Source organism: Tursiops truncatus, chromosome 11 (genome assembly GCF_011762595.2).
Source record: "Tursiops truncatus isolate mTurTru1 chromosome 11, mTurTru1.mat.Y, whole genome shotgun sequence".
Lineage (NCBI taxonomy): Eukaryota > Metazoa > Chordata > Mammalia > Artiodactyla > Delphinidae > Tursiops > Tursiops truncatus.
In genome coordinates this window covers 4,404,153-4,423,207 of record NC_047044.1, presented here as the reverse complement: position 1 = coordinate 4,423,207, position 19,055 = coordinate 4,404,153, and the positions used below count along the sequence as shown (strand labels likewise).

The window sequence follows — 19,055 nt, the reverse complement described above, 5'->3', positions numbered from 1 at the left end:
CTCCCTTCTCCTGCCAGCAAAGCCGTCCTGCTAGCTACACATGCCCCACCGGCTGCCCAGCACTGGCATCACAGTCCTACCTGCCAGCCTGCCCAGACATAGGTGCAGCACCAGGAGTTTCTACAGGAAATTGATGTGGGGGAAGGTAGGGGAATTCCCTGGCGGTCCAGTGGTTAGAACTCCGTGCTTTTGCTGCCGGGAACTAAAATCCCACAAGCCATACGGGGCGTAGTGTGTGTTATCTACGTAGGGTGTGGTCCAGAGGTATGCACACCTCAGGCCTTTACACCCGTGCAGGGCATCTTTGTGTTATGATGTGGGTCTTTCTGTGGCAACGGAACAACAACTTCCTTTCTAGGATGGAAGGATTGTCGGCTCATCCCTGATGTCTTTTCCCTCTTCCGGGGCCCCGCCTGTGACTCTGTCCCTTTTCTCCATTGTGCCAACACCATGCCCTTTCTGTAGCCAGGGATGTCCTGCAGCGGTTCCCAGCAGTTGCCTACCCTCCAGCTTGGCCTGGTTACTGTAAGTCTTCAGTGTCTGTTTTTCAGTCTGTTAAAGGGGAATAATAATACCTACCGCTAGGACGACTGATGGTGCGGTGAGATGCCTATGGAGAGCTTAGCACGTGGCACGCGGTAGGTGCTCAATAAACAGTAGTGTAAACACGCACACAAAAGCATGTCCACGAGGGCAACTTCTGCACAGAAGTGAGTGGGGTCTGTCCAGGGAACCGAGCCTTGTGGGTTCACGCATACACATATCCACTCCTGGGTTCAGTACCCGCTGAATGAGACGTGCTCACACCCATGGGGTGGAGGCTGGGATGCGGACTCCTACGCCCTGCAGCGCCCACACCATGTGACATACATCCGCACCCCAGCACCATGTCGGCTCTGTGTCTACCTGCCCCGCCACTGCCTTATCTGCTCTGAGAGTGTGCAACGCGGCCAGGTGGCAGTGCCTCCCAGTAATTTTCCACAGCTTGAGAGAAGCTGTGTCTCTCTTGGATATGGGGGAGGGGAGGGGAAGGCATTGTTTCCAAGGTGTCCCTTCTGCTGGCTTTGTCCTTGTAAGGCTGCCTGGCTGAGCTTTTGGGTGGAGGGGCTGAGACTTCCAGCCTGCACCTCGCCTGGAGCTGAAATGATTACTCTAGCTCCAACGTCCTGGCACACCCTGCCCGGGGCCCCGCTGTGCCTTGGGTCTGACCTCTGACAGCACCGAGCCCACAGGGTTCTATTTATCAAGGTCCATGCTGGGGCCTGGGGGCCTTGAGGGCAGGGGCTGTCTCCTACAGATCCAGGTGTAAGCAGATAGGTTAGGGGGTCCCCAGAGAAAAAGAATCAGGCATGGCTTTTTTTTTTTTTTTTTTTTTTTTTTTGCGGTATGCGGGCCTCTCACTGTTGTGGCCTCTCCCGTTGCGGAGCACAGGGTCCGGACGCGCAGGCTCAGCGGCCACGGCTCATGGGCCCAGCCACTCCGTGGCATGTGGGATCTTCCCAGACCGGGGCACGAACCCGTGTCCCCTGCATCGGCAGGCGGACTCTCAACCACTGCGCCACCAGGGAAGCCCTAGTTGTGTCTTTTGACTCCACGTTCACCAAGAGGTGAACCCGGTTTTCGGGTAACACAGGTGCCCAGCACCCAGCACAGGTGCTCAGGAAGTGAATTGCACTGTGTTCCGACCCTGGGTACAGGGCATTAGGAGCCGCAGGCAGTGGTGGTTAAATGTGCCTCAGCTTCCCCATCTGGAATAATAACGATGGCGACTTCCTCACCTTGTTCCAAGAACTAAAGGAACACAGGTAAGTGCCTGGTACCACATAGGAAGCCCACCTCTGCTCCTCCTTCACTCCTGACTCACTGGCCCCCACGGTGTTCGGGGCTCTGGGGCCCCAAAAGTTCACAGGCTTTTGAAACTTACCAGCACGACTTCCCTCACGAATGGGAGGCTCCCTGTAGGCTGGGGGTGGGGTGGGGTTTGTTAGCCAACTTTAAAACCCGCGGGGGGTGGGGGTGGGGGGTTGGGGGGTGCTGAGGAGAGAGGAAATAGCCATTAACTCTGGCTTGCTTGGGCAAGGCAGGGCAGGGAGGGCGGACTCAGGAAGGACGGGAAGGCTGGCTAGAGGAAGTGGCTTTTGATCCGGTTAGGTTTTCTTCAGGGAAGGGAAGGGCTTCCAGGGGCAGACAATGGGAGGAGGGGGCCACCAGAATAATAAGATCACTAGGGGACACTAAAGCAGCTGCGTAACGCTGTGCCGAGCCCGTCTATGCGCAACCTCATTTGGTTCTCTCAACCACCCCAGGAGGCGCGCACTAGCGTCACAGGTTTTACAGACGCGGAACCTGGGACACGGACGGGCGTGTGGTCACTGGGACTCACGGGATCCGAACCCAAGCTGGTCCCATTCTCAGCTTCCGGGTGAGAGTATTTCTTGATGAGGGAAGAGCACGGGTGGACACTCACTCATTCACATTTGGGCACCGAACGTGTGCCCAGCCCCCTTTTAGCTTCTGGGTACCCAGGGATGGACACGGCGGACAAAGTCCCGGCTTTCCCGGGGAGCTGGGGAGAGACAACAAGTATACGTAACTTCGGGTAAAATTGTGAAAGAAAAGAACGCGGGGCTGGGGGAGGGGACTGGCGATTTTAGGTCCGCAGGGTCTTTGGCAAGCAGGGCGTGTTTGGAGACCCGACATTGGCCCGGGTCTGGACCCAACTCGGGTTGGAGAATAGAAGCTGTGCATGAGTGTGGCCTGGCTGCAGAGAGGCGCCTCCGATTGCACTTAATGGTCTCTATATCCCTGCAAAGTGCGCCCGCGCCCATTTTGCAGATGAGGAAGCTGAGAACGCGCGGTGAGCAGCTGCAGGCGGAGCGCGGACGAAGGCTTGGCCCAGAGAGAGCCCTCCGCGCACTCAACCGCGCCTGCGCCGGAGATGGGGGCGGGGCCTCCGCGGAGGGCGGGGCCGGCGGCTAGGGAGCCGTTGGTTTTGGGGCGGAACCTTCGCGCGGCGGGGGCGGGCGCACGGGGCAAGGTTTTGCCGAAACGCCGCGGCCGGCCTCCGTGGGAGTCGCGGCTGGGGGCTGCGCGTCATCTACTCCGGCTCCGGCTCCGGGTGCGCGCGCCGTCCCCCCACCCGCAGACTGACTTCCGCCCGGCCTCGCCCAGCGCGAGGGGTGCGCGGCCTCCCGGAGCCCCCGGAGACTTGGACCGCTGAGCGGGAGGAGGCGGCGGGAGCGCGAGCTCCGACCAGCGTCTCGGCGGCGCCGCGGGTGAGCTGGCTGGTTGGGGAGGCCCGGGGGTGCCGGATGGAGAGCCCCTCAAGACCCCCGGCCTCTCTCGGGATCCACAGCCGCCTCAAGGACCCCAGAAGCTCGGTTCCCAAGACCCCCGTCTCACCCGCCCTCGGGAGCCCCAGCCCCCAGGACCCCTCGGGATCCGCCCCGGCCCCCGAGACCCTGTCGGAGTCCCCGGCCACCTCTGGCACCTACACCTTCAGGACTCTCGAGCCCCCAGACCCTTCAGGATTTCCCCTAAACCCCGATACCACCTGAGGCCCTCCCGCCGTTTCAGGGCCCCGGGACCCCTTAGGATCCTCGGTTCCAGAAACCCCCCAAGATTCCCTCAGGACCCCCGAGACCGTCCCTGACGTTCCCATCCCCGGGTTCCCTGAGGCCTTCCGCGCCATCTCTCCCTAGCTCCTCCCCCGGCTCCCTGGGCCGCCGTCCCCACCCTCGGCGTCTGCCCTGCCCTCTGCCACCGGCCCCGAGGTTCAGTTGCCAGTTGCCGTTTGCCTTCCTCTCCTTGCTGGTCTCGAGGCTGGGTTTCTCAAACCTGAGGTCCGTGGACCAATGCGGTGTCCGTGAAAGTGCTCCTGGGGGCTCGTGAATTCTTGATAATATAAAAGAAGTAGAGTCACCTGATGACCCTTTGTAACCAGGTAGGGGGTGTGATCTCAGTGCAGGCCGTGGCGTCGTGTTTACTGTTGCATTGAGGCCAGAGCAGGACTGGGTTTAATTTTCATGCTCTGCGGTGAGACTCATGGCTCCACAGAAGCGCCTAGAAAACAGATCCGATGTGGTGCAGGGTGGCCCAGCTAAGTAGGTGAGAGCCTTGGGGCGGATCAGGACGCTTTGAGCTTGTCTCCTAATTTTGTCATTCATGGAGCTAAGTTTTTTTTTTTTTTTTTTCTTTAAATGGCTGTGGTGGGAGAGAATTGTTTGGAGGAAGCAAGACCACATGAGAGGTGGAGGTGACCTCGACCCAGGGTGGTGGCAGTGAGGACCGTGGCTTCTTCAAGCACGGCTAAGCTTCTTAAAGTCTAGATCCAAAAGACTAAGTTTCCAGGAATTGGCACTGGAGCCAGAGATGACACAGTCCCTGCTCTCAGGGCCACAATGGAGGGGGGTAGTTAAGCACCTAGGTAGTTTTTATATGGCCTTGAACTTAGCGGGGGTGAGGGTCAGATTCTCAGGAAGGGGTGTTACGGAGAGCTTCTTGGAGGGGAGGAAAAGTGACAGGTTATAGGTGAGCTGATTCTTGAAGGTTGAAATAAAGAAGTTTGCCAGGGGCTTCCCTGGTGGCGCAGTGGTTGAGAGTCCGCCTGCCGATGCAGGGGACGCGGGTTCGTGCCCCGGTCCGGGAGGATCCCACATGCCGCGGAGCGGCTGGGCCCGTGAGCCATGGCCGCTGAGCCTGCGCTTCTGGAGCCTGTGCTCCGCAACGGGAGAGGCCACAACAGTGAGAGGCCTGCCTACCGCAAAAAAAAAAGTTTGCCAGGGTCACTCCAGGCAAAGGGACAGTATGTGAAAAGGTAGAGAGGCATGCCACAAAGCACATGAGATTTTGGAAACCAAGAAGTGGGCTGGAGCATAGATTCATCCTGGGGGCGTGGCTGGAGATGTAATACCTCCTTAATGAGCAAGGTCCTCAGGGGCTATTAGAGGGAATCCTAAGTGGGAAGAATCCAGCTTTGTTCCCTGAGGCCCACCGTGCCCTTGGCCCTTTCTTGAATTACTGCTTCTCCCATCCCCCTGCGTGAGTGATGGTCCAGCTCCAAGCTGCAGAAAGGTGGGCGTTGTCAGTGGAGAGGAGTGAGGGAGGTGTTCCGGATAGAGGAGACCAGAATGGGGGAAACTGGGAAGCCTGGCAGAGGGCGGGGTTTCAGGCGTGGAGTGGCAAGAACGGGCTGGGCCAGGGTAGTCAGGACCAAAGCAAGAGGAGCTCTTGAAGCCTGGTGGAGGATTTGGTATTTGAAGGGAGTGGGGGGCCATCGAGGGGTTTGAGGAGGGGAGTGAAGAGGGATTTTGTGATTTTGAACAATTGCTGGGTCTGGTGTGGGAGAATTGTTTGGAGGAAGCAAGACCACAGGAGAGGTGGAGGTGACCTGGACCAGGTGGTACCAGCGAGGACCTCAAGCACGGCTAAGCTTCTTAAAGTCTAGGCCCCAAAGACCTTTCCAGCTCTTTCTTGTCTCAGCCCACCGTTTTCTGCCTGGGGACTGATGCTGGGAACTTGTTAGTCCTTTTAGGGGAGGTTTTGGTCTTTTGCCCATAGGTCACCTAGGGCTTCATCAGGGTAACTGTGTGTCAGAGTGAGCCCAGCATCCACCCCGGAGGTGCACACGTGGCACAGTGGGCAGGGAGAGGAGAGGCTGGGGCTCAGAAGTGGAACCAGATCATGGAGTGTTTGGAAGCTGGGCTTGGGGGTCCTGAAGGAACTGGAAAGCCCTTGAAGGAGAGACGCGTTCAGATGTGTTGTGTCAGAAACGTCACTTTGGAGACAGTGTGGGACCAGAGGGGCTGAAACCGGAAGCAGGGTAGCTGTCAGTCCAGACAAGTTGTGAGGACTGCAAGGCATGGCGGAGGGTATGGATTAGAGATCGATCGAGAATAAATCCACAGGACTTTTGTTTGTTGAGGTCTGGACTTGGGTGAGGGGCAGGGAGACTCGCCAGGTACGATGACGCTGTACAGTAGAACTTTCTGTGATGATGAAAACGCCCTGGATCTGTGCTGTCCAGTTCACTCGGCACATGTGGCTGTCAAGCATTTAAAACGTGACTAGTGTGACCGAGGAACTGAGTTTTAAATTTTATTTAATTTCAATTGATTAAATCCAGGAAGGATACCCATTGCGTGCACTTGGTGTAGTGGGGATCGCACTGTTGTGGGCTCTGCTGTTTTAAGTGTTACCCCTTTTAGTGTTTGCAGCAACCCTGAGGTGTAAGATATTATTCCTTTTTTACAGATGAAGGAAACACAGCTCAGAGAGACGGAGTAACTCGACCCCATATTAAGTAGTACAGCTGATACTCGGTTAACTTCTAAGCCTGGACTCTTTCTGCTGGATCCTACTTCCTCCCTCAAAGAGCCTCAAGGTCTCATTCCCAGGAGAATGAAGTCCTCTCCAGTGGTGGCTTTGTTTCCCAGCTGAGCCCTCCTTATCTGTTCCTTATCTTATATTTGCTTGCTAAAGTTAACCGGACAGCTGTGTGGGGAGCTGCCAGCCCGGAGCAAACAGAAAGCTCTTCTGAGCTAGTTGTTTGCCCGAGGCTTCTTGCTGCCTCTAGTATCTCCTAATGCTGGCTGTTTCTCTTAGCATTTCTGGAAAATGAATGGAGCGAGGAAGCAGGTGAACCTGCAGATCAGCCAGACTGTGTGGCTTGGTATTTATAAAGATATGGTCGTAAAAAGGTACAAATGGGTACCTTACATGAAGTTTTGGGGTCACAGTGGACCAGCTGGTGCCCGGGATAGTGGCAAGATTATGGGACATAAGCCAGGAATGAGTTTATAGCTTGTCCCCGGACTCCCTAGGGGACCTTGACCAAGTCACTGCCTCTCAGTCTCAATTTTCACATCTGTTATTTAGAGTATTTGACATCGCGGAACCTTTAAGATCCCTCCAGCTCTAAAATTCTATAATTTTAGATTTCACTGGAGGTTTACTTTCTAGAACATCTCTTATTCCTCTTGGGATGGATAAATGCTGGTGCTGCAGCATTTGGCCTCTGCATTGATACATTTTAATAAGCCATTATTGGCTTATTGTTAAGTAACGTGTCTATTTGAGCTGTGCAGCATGTCACATCTGATGAACAGGCTGTTAAGCAGTGACCACTTCAGATGTTGGCAGTGTTCCTGGTAAAATGTCAGGTATGTTTGCTTGCCCTCCTGAGCTGCACTGATGATTGGAGAAAACCTTCAAGGCTCCATTTAGCATGGTGGCTGGCCTCTTAAAAGGGTTTAATGTCAGCGTTGGCCAGGTGAGAGGTAATAAGAGCCACGTCACAGGGTTGTTGAGAGCTTTACGTGAGAATGCACGTAAGGTGCTTAGTGTTTGCCCTTGAATCTAATAGGGGCGTAGAAAGTGTCAGTAATTAATGTTGCGTTTTGAACTAAACTGTGGCCTTTAAATTTTTTATTAGTGGTGGGTTTTGTTGTTTTCTCGGTTTGAGCTTATGTGCCCAAGCAACTCTGTTTGGAGGCGCTGGTTTCAAGAAGCAAATGAGCACATTTTGATCATTACAAAATAAGGACTTTTTTCCCCCTGCAGTTTATTTTGACTGAATAAAAAGTGATTCGTTAAGTAGCATGTTTTCAAATTAAGGTTTTGTATTTCCTGTAACTTGAAGAAAACAATTCATCCTGAAGATCTCTTACTAGTAGTGACTGGGTTAAGTTTTACCAGAATCCAGGTTAAATGAATATGTCATTGTGGAGAAGCAGTGTTGAGCCGAAAGCTTCCTGTTGCTGAGGGAGAGCAGCTGGCTGCTGAGGTGGATTATAGTAATAGATGAACATCTTAAGGTTAAGTGCCTTTCAGATATTTGACTCAAAATCTTCACAACAATCAGTGATGTGGATGATGGCATGCCCATTTGACAGATATGGAAACTGAGGTTCAGAGCGATCTCGGGGCTGGGGGATATGGTGGTGTCTCCTGTCTCCAGATTCTGTATTTTCTCCACCAGAGCCCCAGGTGTTGTGGTTTCAGGGCAAGCCTCTCCTTTGCAGTTCTGGAAGCTTAATTATTCAAGGTCCATTTGTACCTTGTTTTCAGCTCAGATGAACCTACTTAGGCTAACCAAACTCGCCAGAAATACCTCTACCAACCAGACCCCAGATGATTCGTTAGTGGTTAGAAGTCTGTCAAATGTACTTGAAAACTTCCTCTTGTTGCCGAATGATTTCTGCTTCTGTGGCCCCCCTCCCAGTTAACACCGGGAACCAGATTGCGTGAAAAAGGCAGTTGGAGGGACTCAAGTTAGAGAAAAGGGTGAGGAGGAGGATGTTGAGGACCAGGTGTGTCAGTGGCAGTGAGCTGTAGCCCCAGGCACTCCTGCGATACTCGGATGGAGCTGGGAAGAGCTTGCTTCGTGGCGGAGGCCTGCAGACCTGCCTGGGTGTAGTCACAGGGCGATTGGTTTGGCCTCATTTGAGGACATTCCAGTCCTTAGGAACCACACTGGCTACCGGGTTCCATTTAATCCTAGTATTAATATTCCAGGCCTCCTGTCTCCTGTGAGTAGCAGATTTATAAATCATTTCTTAGTGTGGGTTACTTTTGTAACAGTAGCAGAGTGTAATACCAGAGCTAGCTGTGTTGCCAGGCCTGTACATTAATCAAGTCATTTGTAGTCACAGTGACCTGACTTTTTCCACAAATTCTGGGGGCATCTTATTCCATCACTGTGGATTGGGTACAAGTGAGTTAAAAGCGAGCATTTGGAAATTTTCATGAATATTTGCGATGTCCCTGTGTAAGAGGAATATGTTTTGAGCGTATGTCTGCTGTAGGCCCCTCTTCCTTCATTGTCATCAGGGGCTGTACCACTTGGGAGCTCTCCTCTCCATGCTCTTATATACCACTCAAAAGCCACGTGATTATTTACAGGAAGAAGTTAAGTTTTCTTAAGAATATCTTTGAGGATCCCACAGACTGGAAACTTCTAATTCAGGGTTTGTACGTAAGTGAAGGTGTAATTTATAATAGAAAGTGATTCGTTTTAAGTTTTTTATTATGCTACTTGTAATAAAATACTGCTCTTTTTAAAAATATATTTATTTATTTATTTGGCTGCACTGGGTCTTAGTTTAGGCATGCGGGATCTTTGTTGTGGCATGCGAACTCTTAGTTGCGGAATGCACGTGGGATCTAGTTCCCCAACCAGGGATCGAACCCGGGCCCCCTGCATTGGGAGCGCGGAGTCTCAGCCACTGGACCACCAGGGAAGTCCCTAAAATACTATTATCGACAAATATTTTCTCCCTCCCCCCTCAAAACTTTATGGACCCTTTTCACTCATTGATCTGTGCTTTTTTTTTTTTGGTCTTGATACTTTTGTCTTTTTTCCCATCCCTCTGCTCTTTCTGGCTGTGTAGAATGGTGATGAGCCCTTCAAAGAACGGCCAGTTCTGTAGATCAGCACCTGGGCCTGGTTCGGCAGGACTCAGGCTGGCCTCGCTGGGGTCGCTCACGCAGTTGTGGTCATCTGGCCGCTTGCCTGGCGTTGAACGGTCCCTCGTAGCCTCGCATGCCTGTCGAGTGGACGGTGCTGGGTTGTCAGCTGGTGTGCTCTCCATAGGTGGCCGTCCAGGAGGCTAGACTGGGCTTTAGGAGGCTGAGTTCCAAGAGGACGGGCTCCAGTGTCAACATGCTTATCAAGCGCTCGCTTGCTTGTTTGCCGACATCCCATTGGCCAAAGAAGTCACATGACCCAGCCCAGAGCCAGTGAGAGTGGGACTGACTGCACGAGGGCCGGGGGACCAGGAGGCATGATGGAGCGGGTCGGGGAGGTCACTGACAGTCTGGTGCAGTGGAGTTAGGGAGCTGGGGAGCGGGACTTCGTTTTGCTAGCTGTAAGTAACAAGTTTGGTGTTTGTAGTTTATTCTGTTTTGCATTAGACTCAGTTTGGTGAACATTCATTTAGTGCTGGACACTAGGGATTCAAAGGATAAGTAAGGCAGTCTCTGGCTACTCTGAAGTTCATAAAATACTCATGATCTCCGATTTTAAGCAGAAAATATCCTATTCAGACTTTTATTCATGGCTTTAAATAAAAAGGACAGGAGCTGCTGATACAAATCTGTGTTGGGGCCTGATTTTGCTTTCAGAAAATGCTGATAGGTCCTGGAAAAAAAAATGGGTTACCATGGTGACTTGGCTTTGGGCCTGCAAAGTGTGGTGACGACACGGTCACCAAGGAAGCCAAAAGGTGCCGTGTCTAAAAGGTCTCTGAAGGCTTTTGTTCCTGTTGTCTGGAACCTGACTGGGTTGGAGGAATGGTGTTAGGGATGTAAGCAGAGCCCCAGAGGCTTGCCCGCCTACAGGAACTTCTAGGATCGGGCACTGAGTGCTTTGGAGGGAGATCTCCTGCTTGGCCCTTGGTTTAAAAACAAGGAGAGAGTTGGGGTACTTTCTAAGTCATTGTGAGATTTGGCTCGGATAATTATGCTGCTGAAAGAACAGGAAATGAGGTAATGTCTTTCAACATGCAGTGTTATAATGAACTGTAAACGTCTAAATATGGGCAGCTGTGCAGTTCATCATTACATCGTTATTGTGTTGAGATTTAATGTAATTGGGTACTTCCTGTGTTGGCTACTTTGATCCTTACAGACCCCCACCGGTATTAAAGCTTAGAGGCTCACCTGCCTATTGAGTCTGGAGCGTGTGCGGTTCTGTGGGAAGTGCTGCAGAAGCTTAGAGGCTCACCTGCCTATTGAGTCTGGAGCGTGTGCGGTTCTGTTGGAAGTGCTGCAGAGCCAGCGCCAGGCTTTCATCACGATCGGGAGGAGAGTGAGTGTTGAGCGCTCCAGCCGGCAAACCACCAGCCAGGAGCGCAAGCTGTCGCCTGTTATGTACATGCTCAGTGCTTGCAGTGGTAACTTGTTCTTCTGGAAAACTTTGAAATCACTTAATTCTGGAGTTAAGTCCAGCCCACAAAAGTTTAATTTGTTCATACCTTTTTGCAGATGTGTAAATGCAATGTGTAGGTTTTCCATTTGTATCTACCTTCGTACATATATGGAGCATCGAAAGCAGCTGAGCAATAATTGAAAGAACTGGAGAGAGATTTTGAAAGTTCTTCACAATGGTGACAGTTTGGGGCATGTGATTTCTTAAGCCATCGGTTGACCAGTGACTGTTTAAAAAATATTCTAAAATGTCTTGTAGAGCAGGATGAGGTAAAAGACTCCTTTCCAGGTGGGAAGGAGTAACTATTCTCAAGTGATGTAGATTATTTGGGGGAGCAGGATTGGGGGGCAGTTGGCTTAGTCAGCCAGTAAGCATCTTGTATTAACCTTTCACACAGGCTTGAACAGGAAGGACTCTGAGTTCCGTCATGCGGTGGAAGGTTGAGAAAGGAAGTCTGCGGCCTCCTGAGCTCTGTGACTCCAGAGGTTGAATCCAGAGCATCTTTCCTATGAGAGGTTCTCAAGCTTTCAAAGCTCGGTCAGTTAGCAGGATTTCCTATTTCATAGCTGTTGAAACTGAGGATCGACGAATAGTTAGGTCAGTCATTGGAATCTCCTGGCCGGGGCCCAAGGTTGCTTATTCTCGGGATTATATAATATAGTGGAAAACCTCAATATCTGTTCCTTTCCTTAGGAAATATCTAGTAGATAAAACAGAAATGGAACAATCTGACCTTTGATGACTCAGATAGTAACTCCACAGTGGGAAGGAGTTAGGGCCGATCACCAGCCTTGGGCAGGGGACGGGCATCAGGGAGCCGCACTTTCCTCGCCTGCAGACTGGTCTCTTAACATTTGGGGGAAGGTCACAGACACCTTTGGGAGTTTGAAGGGCGCTCTGGACCCTTTCCCATGAGCGGGGGTGGGGGGAGATGTGCACGGGCACCTGCACAGAGTCCTTTGTGCATTTCCAGGGGATGTTCTTAGGATCCTGTTTAGCTTTAAAATCTACAGATGCGCATAGAGTGATCAAGCCTTGTTTCCTTCCCCTGGAAAATTGTTTTTGGTGACCTAATTCTAATTGAGGGGGAAAAAAAAGATTATACATGTGAAAAGGTGGTTTTCAATGAGTGCTGGTTAGGCTGTGCAAAGCAGGCACTTAGGTGTTCCGCTGACCACTTTTCTGGAAAGCAGTTTGGCGGTAATGTGCTGAGATACTTTACAGAGTTCATATTCCTTAACTGAGCAATTCTGCTTGTCAGAAATCTCTCCTAAATAAATAATTTCAAAATAGACGAAAACTTTGTGCACAGAGATGGTTGTCAGAGTTACGGTAATGCCCTACATTGGGGAGGCAGGTAAAGTAAAGGATAGCGTATCAGCAAGATAGAATTTCATGTGTGTTGCTGTTACACTTATATTTAGGAATAGTTTTGAATAACATAAGAGAAATACTTTTATTAAAATGCATGAAAAAAGTAGGATATGACCTATGGTCTCAAATGATGTAAAAATTTTAAAGGAAAAAGTCTAGAGGGAACTCTAGAAATGCTAACAGTCATTGCTTGTAGGTAGTAGGATTATGGGCTTTTTAATCTTTTTTTTTTCTGTATATTTCCTTCTTTGCAGTAAATGTTAGGTAGAGAATTGGGGGGGGGGATGTGATTCTGGAAAAACGATAGAACATGGAGATAGTCTGGCAATAGAGACCTGGCTGATTCGAGAGTCGCGTTTTATGTAAGCTAAGAATTGACCTTTTACTTCGGTTATTCCCTTGGACTGGATTTCAGCACGGCCAAGGGGGGCCTGGCGTCTCCTCGGAAGACTTGCTGGGCGTGTCCTGGTCCCTCTCAGTGCACTGCTCGGTGCCCTCGAGAGCTCGGACAGGCCTGGAAACCCTTGTGTGTGGCTTTACTTTGTCGTGCCGTTGCGTTGCCTTCCTTCCGTGATAAGTCGTTTGTGTTCGTGTCACCTGGAAGCGGTTCTGGAGCAGAGTCATGAAGGGGCAGTGAAAACACCCAGTGCTGAACCGCTGCACCACCTGCGCTCCCTCACACTAGTTTCCCTTCATTTTCCCCCCAGTGTCGGGCTTTGCAGAATCTGGGTCTGAGACTTTGCCTGGCCTGTTAAGTCACAGAATTAGGAATGGGGGCTTAGGAACCATTTTGGGTGTATGTTCTTGTATACTATGCTTTTCAGTTATTCTAATTTAAAGAAAGCTCCAAGACCTTTGATTTTAATTCCACCTCATCTCTCTTCCAGGGTACTATTAAGAGAACATTCATCTGGGAAGTGGAAGTTGCTTCTGACCGATTGCTTCTGAATCTCTTTAGGATTTACAGATGGATTCCGTGGAAAAGACAACAGACAGAAGTGAACAAAAATCAAGGTAAATGAAGTCAACTGCACCCTCAAACAGGTGTATAGCTTCCATCACAAGTCTCCTTATATGTTATCTGGTACCTGGGAGGGTGAGCGAAGTGAGAACACCAGCTGGGGAGGGCGTCTCCGGGGCCAGGTAACTACCCTCTGCTCCAAAGTAAGGAACGTTCGCAGAGGCAACTCTCTTTCTGCCCAAGGAGGCGACGGTCGCCTGGCCTCCATACCGAGCAGCAGGTGACCAGAGGGTCACGTCTAAGGCTGGGGGTGCCACGTTTCACAGGAAAGAAACCTCTGACTGGGAGTGGGCGGGTTACACTTCTGTGAAGTGACGCAGGAGAAGGGGGTGCTTGCCGGGGGGTGGGTTGCAGAGGACCAGCATTTTGCCAGGAGTTTTCTTTTCTGTCCCTGTAATCAGGGATCATTTTATCACCATAGTCTGTATTTACAAGCCCTTTGCAGTTTTAAAGGAATTTAAATTGCTGAGATTTCTTGTGCACAAATACGTATCACTTAAGCGTGTGCTCAACACTATGGGGGACTCGAGATGAATAAGACAGTACTGTCCCAAGTCCCTTAGGAATGAGGATAGAACATGTGAGATTAATACACAAAAAGAAAAAGACACAGGCTCCGTCTTGCGGTTAGTATAACCGGGGGGACGTGGCGTGTGTGTTTGTGTCCAGCACGGGCTGTGTTTGACCCGACGCCTCTCGGATGTTCCCAGAGTGCATTGTTTTCTTCATGGTTGCAGTACTTCCACGTTGGCTTTCATTCTTTCCCTCCCTTGTTTTTAAGTAGAAAGTTTTTAAAAAGCCTCATCCGGAAACAGCCCCAGGAGCTGCTCCTGGTCATGGGGACGGGAGTCAGTGCCGCTGCGGCCCCAGGGATCCCCGCCCTGTGCTCGTGGAGGAGCTGCATCCAGGCCATCATCGAGGCCGCGGAGCAGCTCGAGGTGCTGCACCCCGGGGACGTGGCCGAGTTCCGCAGGAAGGTGACCAAGGACGGGGACCTGCTGGTTGTCGCCCATGACCTGATCCGGAAGATGTCCCCTGTAAGTCTTTTCGCACAAGTGCGTCAGGTCTCACTGGGGACACCTTGGCTGTGGGCCAGGTTGGTGAATGAGTCTAGCGTTTAGCCTTCTCCAAGCCTGCATCGTGTCTTTCTCACCGAGTTGGGCTGACAAGCCAGAAATCTTTCAGTTCATCAGAATATCGTCCCTTTAAACAGAGCGGGTGCCGAGCACAGTGTGGGCTCCTAAAACAGTCCTTGTTAAACAGGGCCTGGATAGGGGGCTTGTCTCAGGGAGGTCGCCGTGCTGCTCTGGGGACCAGCCTGGTGATCTCACCCTCGTTTAGCGAAGGGACAGAGCAGACAGGTCTGCGTTTGGTCCAGGCAGGCCAGCTGCGTCCCTTCACACGACTGGGGCTTCCCAGACATTGTAAGATGGGAGAAGACGGAGCTTCTTTGTCTGCAGGTGGAAAGGATCTAGCAGAGGAAGAGCGGTTGGTGATACAGGGGACACTCACTGAGTGATGCCCTGGAGCCAGTGGGGCGGGTGCAGAAAGGGCTGAGCTCACACAGGTCACAGCCAGGTCGTCATGGGACAGGACGCACACGGGGAGCTGGACGTGCGGCCGAGGCCCGAGGCAGCTTTCTTTCCCTTAGGTTTGTTGAAGAAGTATAGCCGTCATCTGAAGTTGGGGTGGGCAGATGTTGAGGGTTAACTGAGAAGAAAGCCTGAGAACTAGTACGCAGAACTTCGGCTGCTGCAGAAAGAAACCCCAAAGTACGTGGCTTGACTGTGATTGCGTTTACATTTCTCACATAAACATCTGGGTAGGCAGCCCCAGCGGAGCACAGGGGCTTGACGGTGTGGGGAACCCGGGCCCCCGTTTATGGCTCCGCCGTCTTCACCGTGCAGCCCACACCTCATGCTCAAGGTTAGCTGCCCCGACTCCTGCTGTAAATGATGTGTGCCTGCCAGCTAGTGGCAAGGGGACAGAGGGGCCGTGCGTCCTCCCTTACGGGGGCTGCCATGCAAGCCGCTCTGTTTGCATGGCATTGGCCGGAGTTGTACATGTGGCCATACGTGGCTTTAGCAGAGTCTGGGTGGCGAGGCCAGGTGCGGGTGCTGTGTTAATGGGGAGCTGGCACCGTGGGGCAGGGTCTTCGTGCTGCTTGCTTTGTAAATGGAGCTCTGCGTTCCTGGGCGGCTGCTTTCATGCTTCAGGGCAGAGTTGAGTATTGGCAGCAGAGACCGTGTGACCTGCAAAGCCTAAAATAGTTTGCTTCCGGGCCCTTTCTAGAGGAAGTTGCTGAGCCCTGTCAGGAGAGGGAGGGGCAGAGGTGATGGACCCGCGAAGGACCCCTCGGATGAGGCCGATCGTTCAAGTAGAGGCCAGCCAGGTGGATGCTTGTTTAGTCAAGGAGGTGAATCTTTGGAGCATATCTTATTCTCCTCTTTACTTTTGTGTATTTTTGAGAACTTCCATAAAAAAAGAGTTCAAGTGAGGCAGTCAGAATGGTTGTGTTTTCCTCGTGTTCAGCGGGTTGGGAACAGGTGCAGAGGAAGTGGAGAGTTGGTTTTCTCAGGGCTGGGGTTTTGCCCAAGGATTCCAGCAAAGCCAGGGAAGGGCGGGGAAGTTGAAAGCAAATTTCAGGAGTAACTGCAGTGTTACATTATGGAATCTAGGCTGCGTGATGGGAGAAGTTAGGCTGGCGGGGGAGGGAGAGACAGTGGGTCAGCACCGTGGGTCCCAGTGGGGTGAAGTCCCCTGGGAGCCGCGGTGCTAAGAGTTGGGCAGGGGGAGGGAGAGGCCGGCCAGGGCTTCTGGAAAGGGTCCTGCTGCTGGTCATGATAAGGTTTGGGGTGTGGATGGCGGAGATGGGACAGGATCGCTGGAGGAGGGTGATGGAGGAATTTAGATATAGGAAGGATCAGCTGCGTGGATGTGAACCCAGCGTGAGCTGTGACAGAAGCGCAGCTGGAGAGACTCGGCAGCGAGCGGATGCCACCCTCGCATCCACCCTGGTCCGGAGTGTGCGGTGCCAGGGATGTGGGGAGCTGGTCTTCAGGGCAGAAGGAGGCGAAGGCTCACGGAAGCGTGTGACGGGAACAGCGCGGGGTCTCCAGAGCCGGGAGGGACAGGAGAGTCTCGGAAGAGGGAGCACTGAGCCCTGGGATGAGCGACCACCTGGGAGGACGTGGGGGGGCTCTGGTGGACGCTCCCGAGGCCGATGGCGGCGGTGCCGGGGGCGGGCAGGGGCCGGCAGAAGCGTTTCATGTGAACGCACGGGTCAGGCTCTACCGCCGTCCTGCTGGCCCCGGGGCAAGGCTGGCTGAGGGGCGCTCATGCTGGGAGTGCGTGAAGCATCCTCCTGGCGCCACACCCCATCTCTCTGATCCCCTTCACAGCACAGCTCTTCAGGGGCTGTTGTATCCGCTCACCTCCCCTTGGAACCCAGCCCGGCCGGGCTCCCCTGAAGCCGCTCTGGTCAAGGCCACCAGTGACCTCTGGTGCTACATCCGGGGGCCCAGTCCCACTCCTGACCCTGCTCGGTCTCTCAGCAGCATGACACGCTGTCTTTCATCCAGTTCCCCAGAGCAGCAAGGCGGAGGAGACCAGTGCCTCTGTGGCTCCCGCGGAGGGGGAGGGAGCCCCGGTCTTCACTGTGGGCTTCAGGGCCCCACGTGATCTGGTTCCAGGTCAGCTGTCTGGCCTCACCTGCGGCACATGCCCTCACTCCTCTCCCGCCCTCAGCCCCACCTGTGCTCTGACCTCGGTGCCTGGCGCTGGCTCCTCCCCCGCTTGGACCACCCTCTCCAGAGCTGCCTGCCTCCCTTCCTCCGGCGCTCTGCTCGGAGGCCGTCCCGGGACCACTGGCCCGTCTGTGCTCTGCCGCGCGGCAGTGAGCCCCCTTCTCTGCTGGGCTTCCCCGCAGCGTGTATCACTGCTGACGTGTTTGCACGTTACCTGCCTCCCTCCCCCAGGGTTTCAGTAAACTCTACAAGGTCAGCCGTTTTCTCTTTTTTAAAAAACGACTGCATCCCTGGTGCCTAGAGTACTGTCGCCTGCCTAGGTGCTCGGTGGTGGCTGAGAGCCGGCGGTTTTGTAACTCCGGGTCCACCTCTCCATAGCGCACGGGCGACTCCAAGCCCAGCTTCTTCCAGGACTGCCTGCTGGAGGTGTTCGACAACCTGGAGCAGCACATCCAGAGCCCGCTGGTGCTGCAGTCCATCCTCAGCCTGATGGAGAGGGGCACCATGGTGCTGACCACCAACTATGACAACCTGCTGGAGATCTTCGGGCAACAGCACAACAAGCCCATGGTGTCTCTGGATCTGAAGGACAAGACCAAGGTGCGGGCCGGCCGCCGGGCGGGAGGCGGGAGTAGAGGCGGAGGCGCAGGCATGTTTGCACTGCTGCTGTGGTGTGGCACGGGCTGTCACCTCCCAGCAGAGGGCCCCATAGGAAGGGTGCTGTCAGCTCGCGGAGGCTCCTCTCCCCGCTGGAACGAGACATGAAGGGCCTGGGACAGGGCGCTGCCGCCAGCTCCTCAGGACCCCTCGTCTGCCTGCCCGGCTTCCGGTCTGCTTGCGTCCTGCACACCCGCAAGGGCTCTGTCATTGTAGGAGATGTGGGTGGTAAAGGCTGTGGTTCAGGAAAGCAAGATCACCTGCAGTCCTGTCGCTGTGAATTTTGGTTAATTTTGTTTATTTATTAATTTATTTTGTTTATTTATTAATGAACACACCGGGCTGCAGCACACGCCAAGCTTTTGTGCTGACATTTTCCCCTTAACATTATACTGTGAGCATTTTCCTATCAGACTGTCTTTAAAAGCATGGTTTTAAACGTAATTTCATTGTGAGACTAGATTATAGTTATCATTGTGAGCATATTTTCACAACTATAAATGATGCTACAGTGAAAATTCCTACACTTTTGATAAGTTCCGGAGAACTTGTTAGGGTCAAAGGGTATGACCGTTTTAAAGACAAACGATGTGAATCACCCACGTGTTCTCCGGAAAGATCCAGTCTACACTCCTGCAGCTGTGCGAGGGGGACTCCGTCTCCCATGTCTTGCCAGCACGAGGCGTTACTAAAAAACCTAACAAAACACATTTCTCCTGTTGGAAAGGTGCACATTTTACGCTTTTATTTCTTTTATTGCTAAGGTTGACCACAGTCTCATTGCATCGCTTGTATTTCTTGTGCGCCATGTGTGCCTGTGGATTTGTACGATCCCTGCCGGCTACGACCGCTGCCTGTACCTGCTTCACTGCTGGTGGGCAGGGGGTCCCAGCCCCGCTCCACACGCAGGGACATCGAGGCCCGTTGTGATGCTGTCTTACTCGGGACCCGGAGAAGTGTGGGAGCTGCCCTTAGGCAGCCTGTCTCCCGGCGCTTGGCCGAGGAATTGTGACGGGGCCCCGGGCGACGCCTCGAGCGGGCCCCCCGTGACACGTGGCAGGACACCTTGCTCCCGTGTCGGAGCAGCGTGGCGCCGTCTGCGGGGCTGCTCCCTGCTGTACCGAGGGCCTCTGAAGTAAGCTGCATGTGGCAGGGAACAGAAGTGCTGGCTCAGACCTGCTCGTGGGGGGCAGGGGCGGGGGTTACTCCATTTGTCTGGGGTTGTCAGTCGGCCCGCTGATGTGAGAGCCCGTGGCATGGAGATAAAAGGAATATACGTGATGTGCATCTTCTGTATCTTGAAATGAAGCCAGTTTAGAGCTATTTGATA

At 53.0% G+C, this 19,055-nt stretch overlaps 1 protein-coding gene across 15 annotated transcripts in view; it reads left to right on the top strand.

Annotated features, from left to right (window-relative positions):
- The first annotated feature begins 2,279 nt into the window (after positions 1-2,279).
- FAM118A (family with sequence similarity 118 member A) overlaps positions 2,280-19,055 on the top strand; it is a 47,186-nt gene continuing 30,410 nt past the window's right edge. For 3 of the 15 annotated variants that reach the window (XM_033865855.2, XM_033865861.2, XM_033865857.2), the window contains exons 1-4: positions 3,017-3,275; positions 13,189-13,315; positions 14,104-14,359; positions 17,447-17,668. In XM_033865855.2, coding sequence (XP_033721746.1) covers positions 13,269-13,315; positions 14,104-14,359; positions 17,447-17,668 — 525 coding nt within the window. In that variant the 5' untranslated portion in view covers positions 3,017-3,275; positions 13,189-13,268. Of the gene's footprint in view, positions 2,423-3,011; positions 3,276-3,677; positions 3,944-11,324; positions 11,525-13,188; positions 13,316-14,103; positions 14,360-17,446; positions 17,669-19,055 lie in introns of those variants that run through there. The other 12 variants (XM_073788077.1, XM_033865849.2, XM_073788078.1 and 9 more) reach the window with 12 other exon arrangements.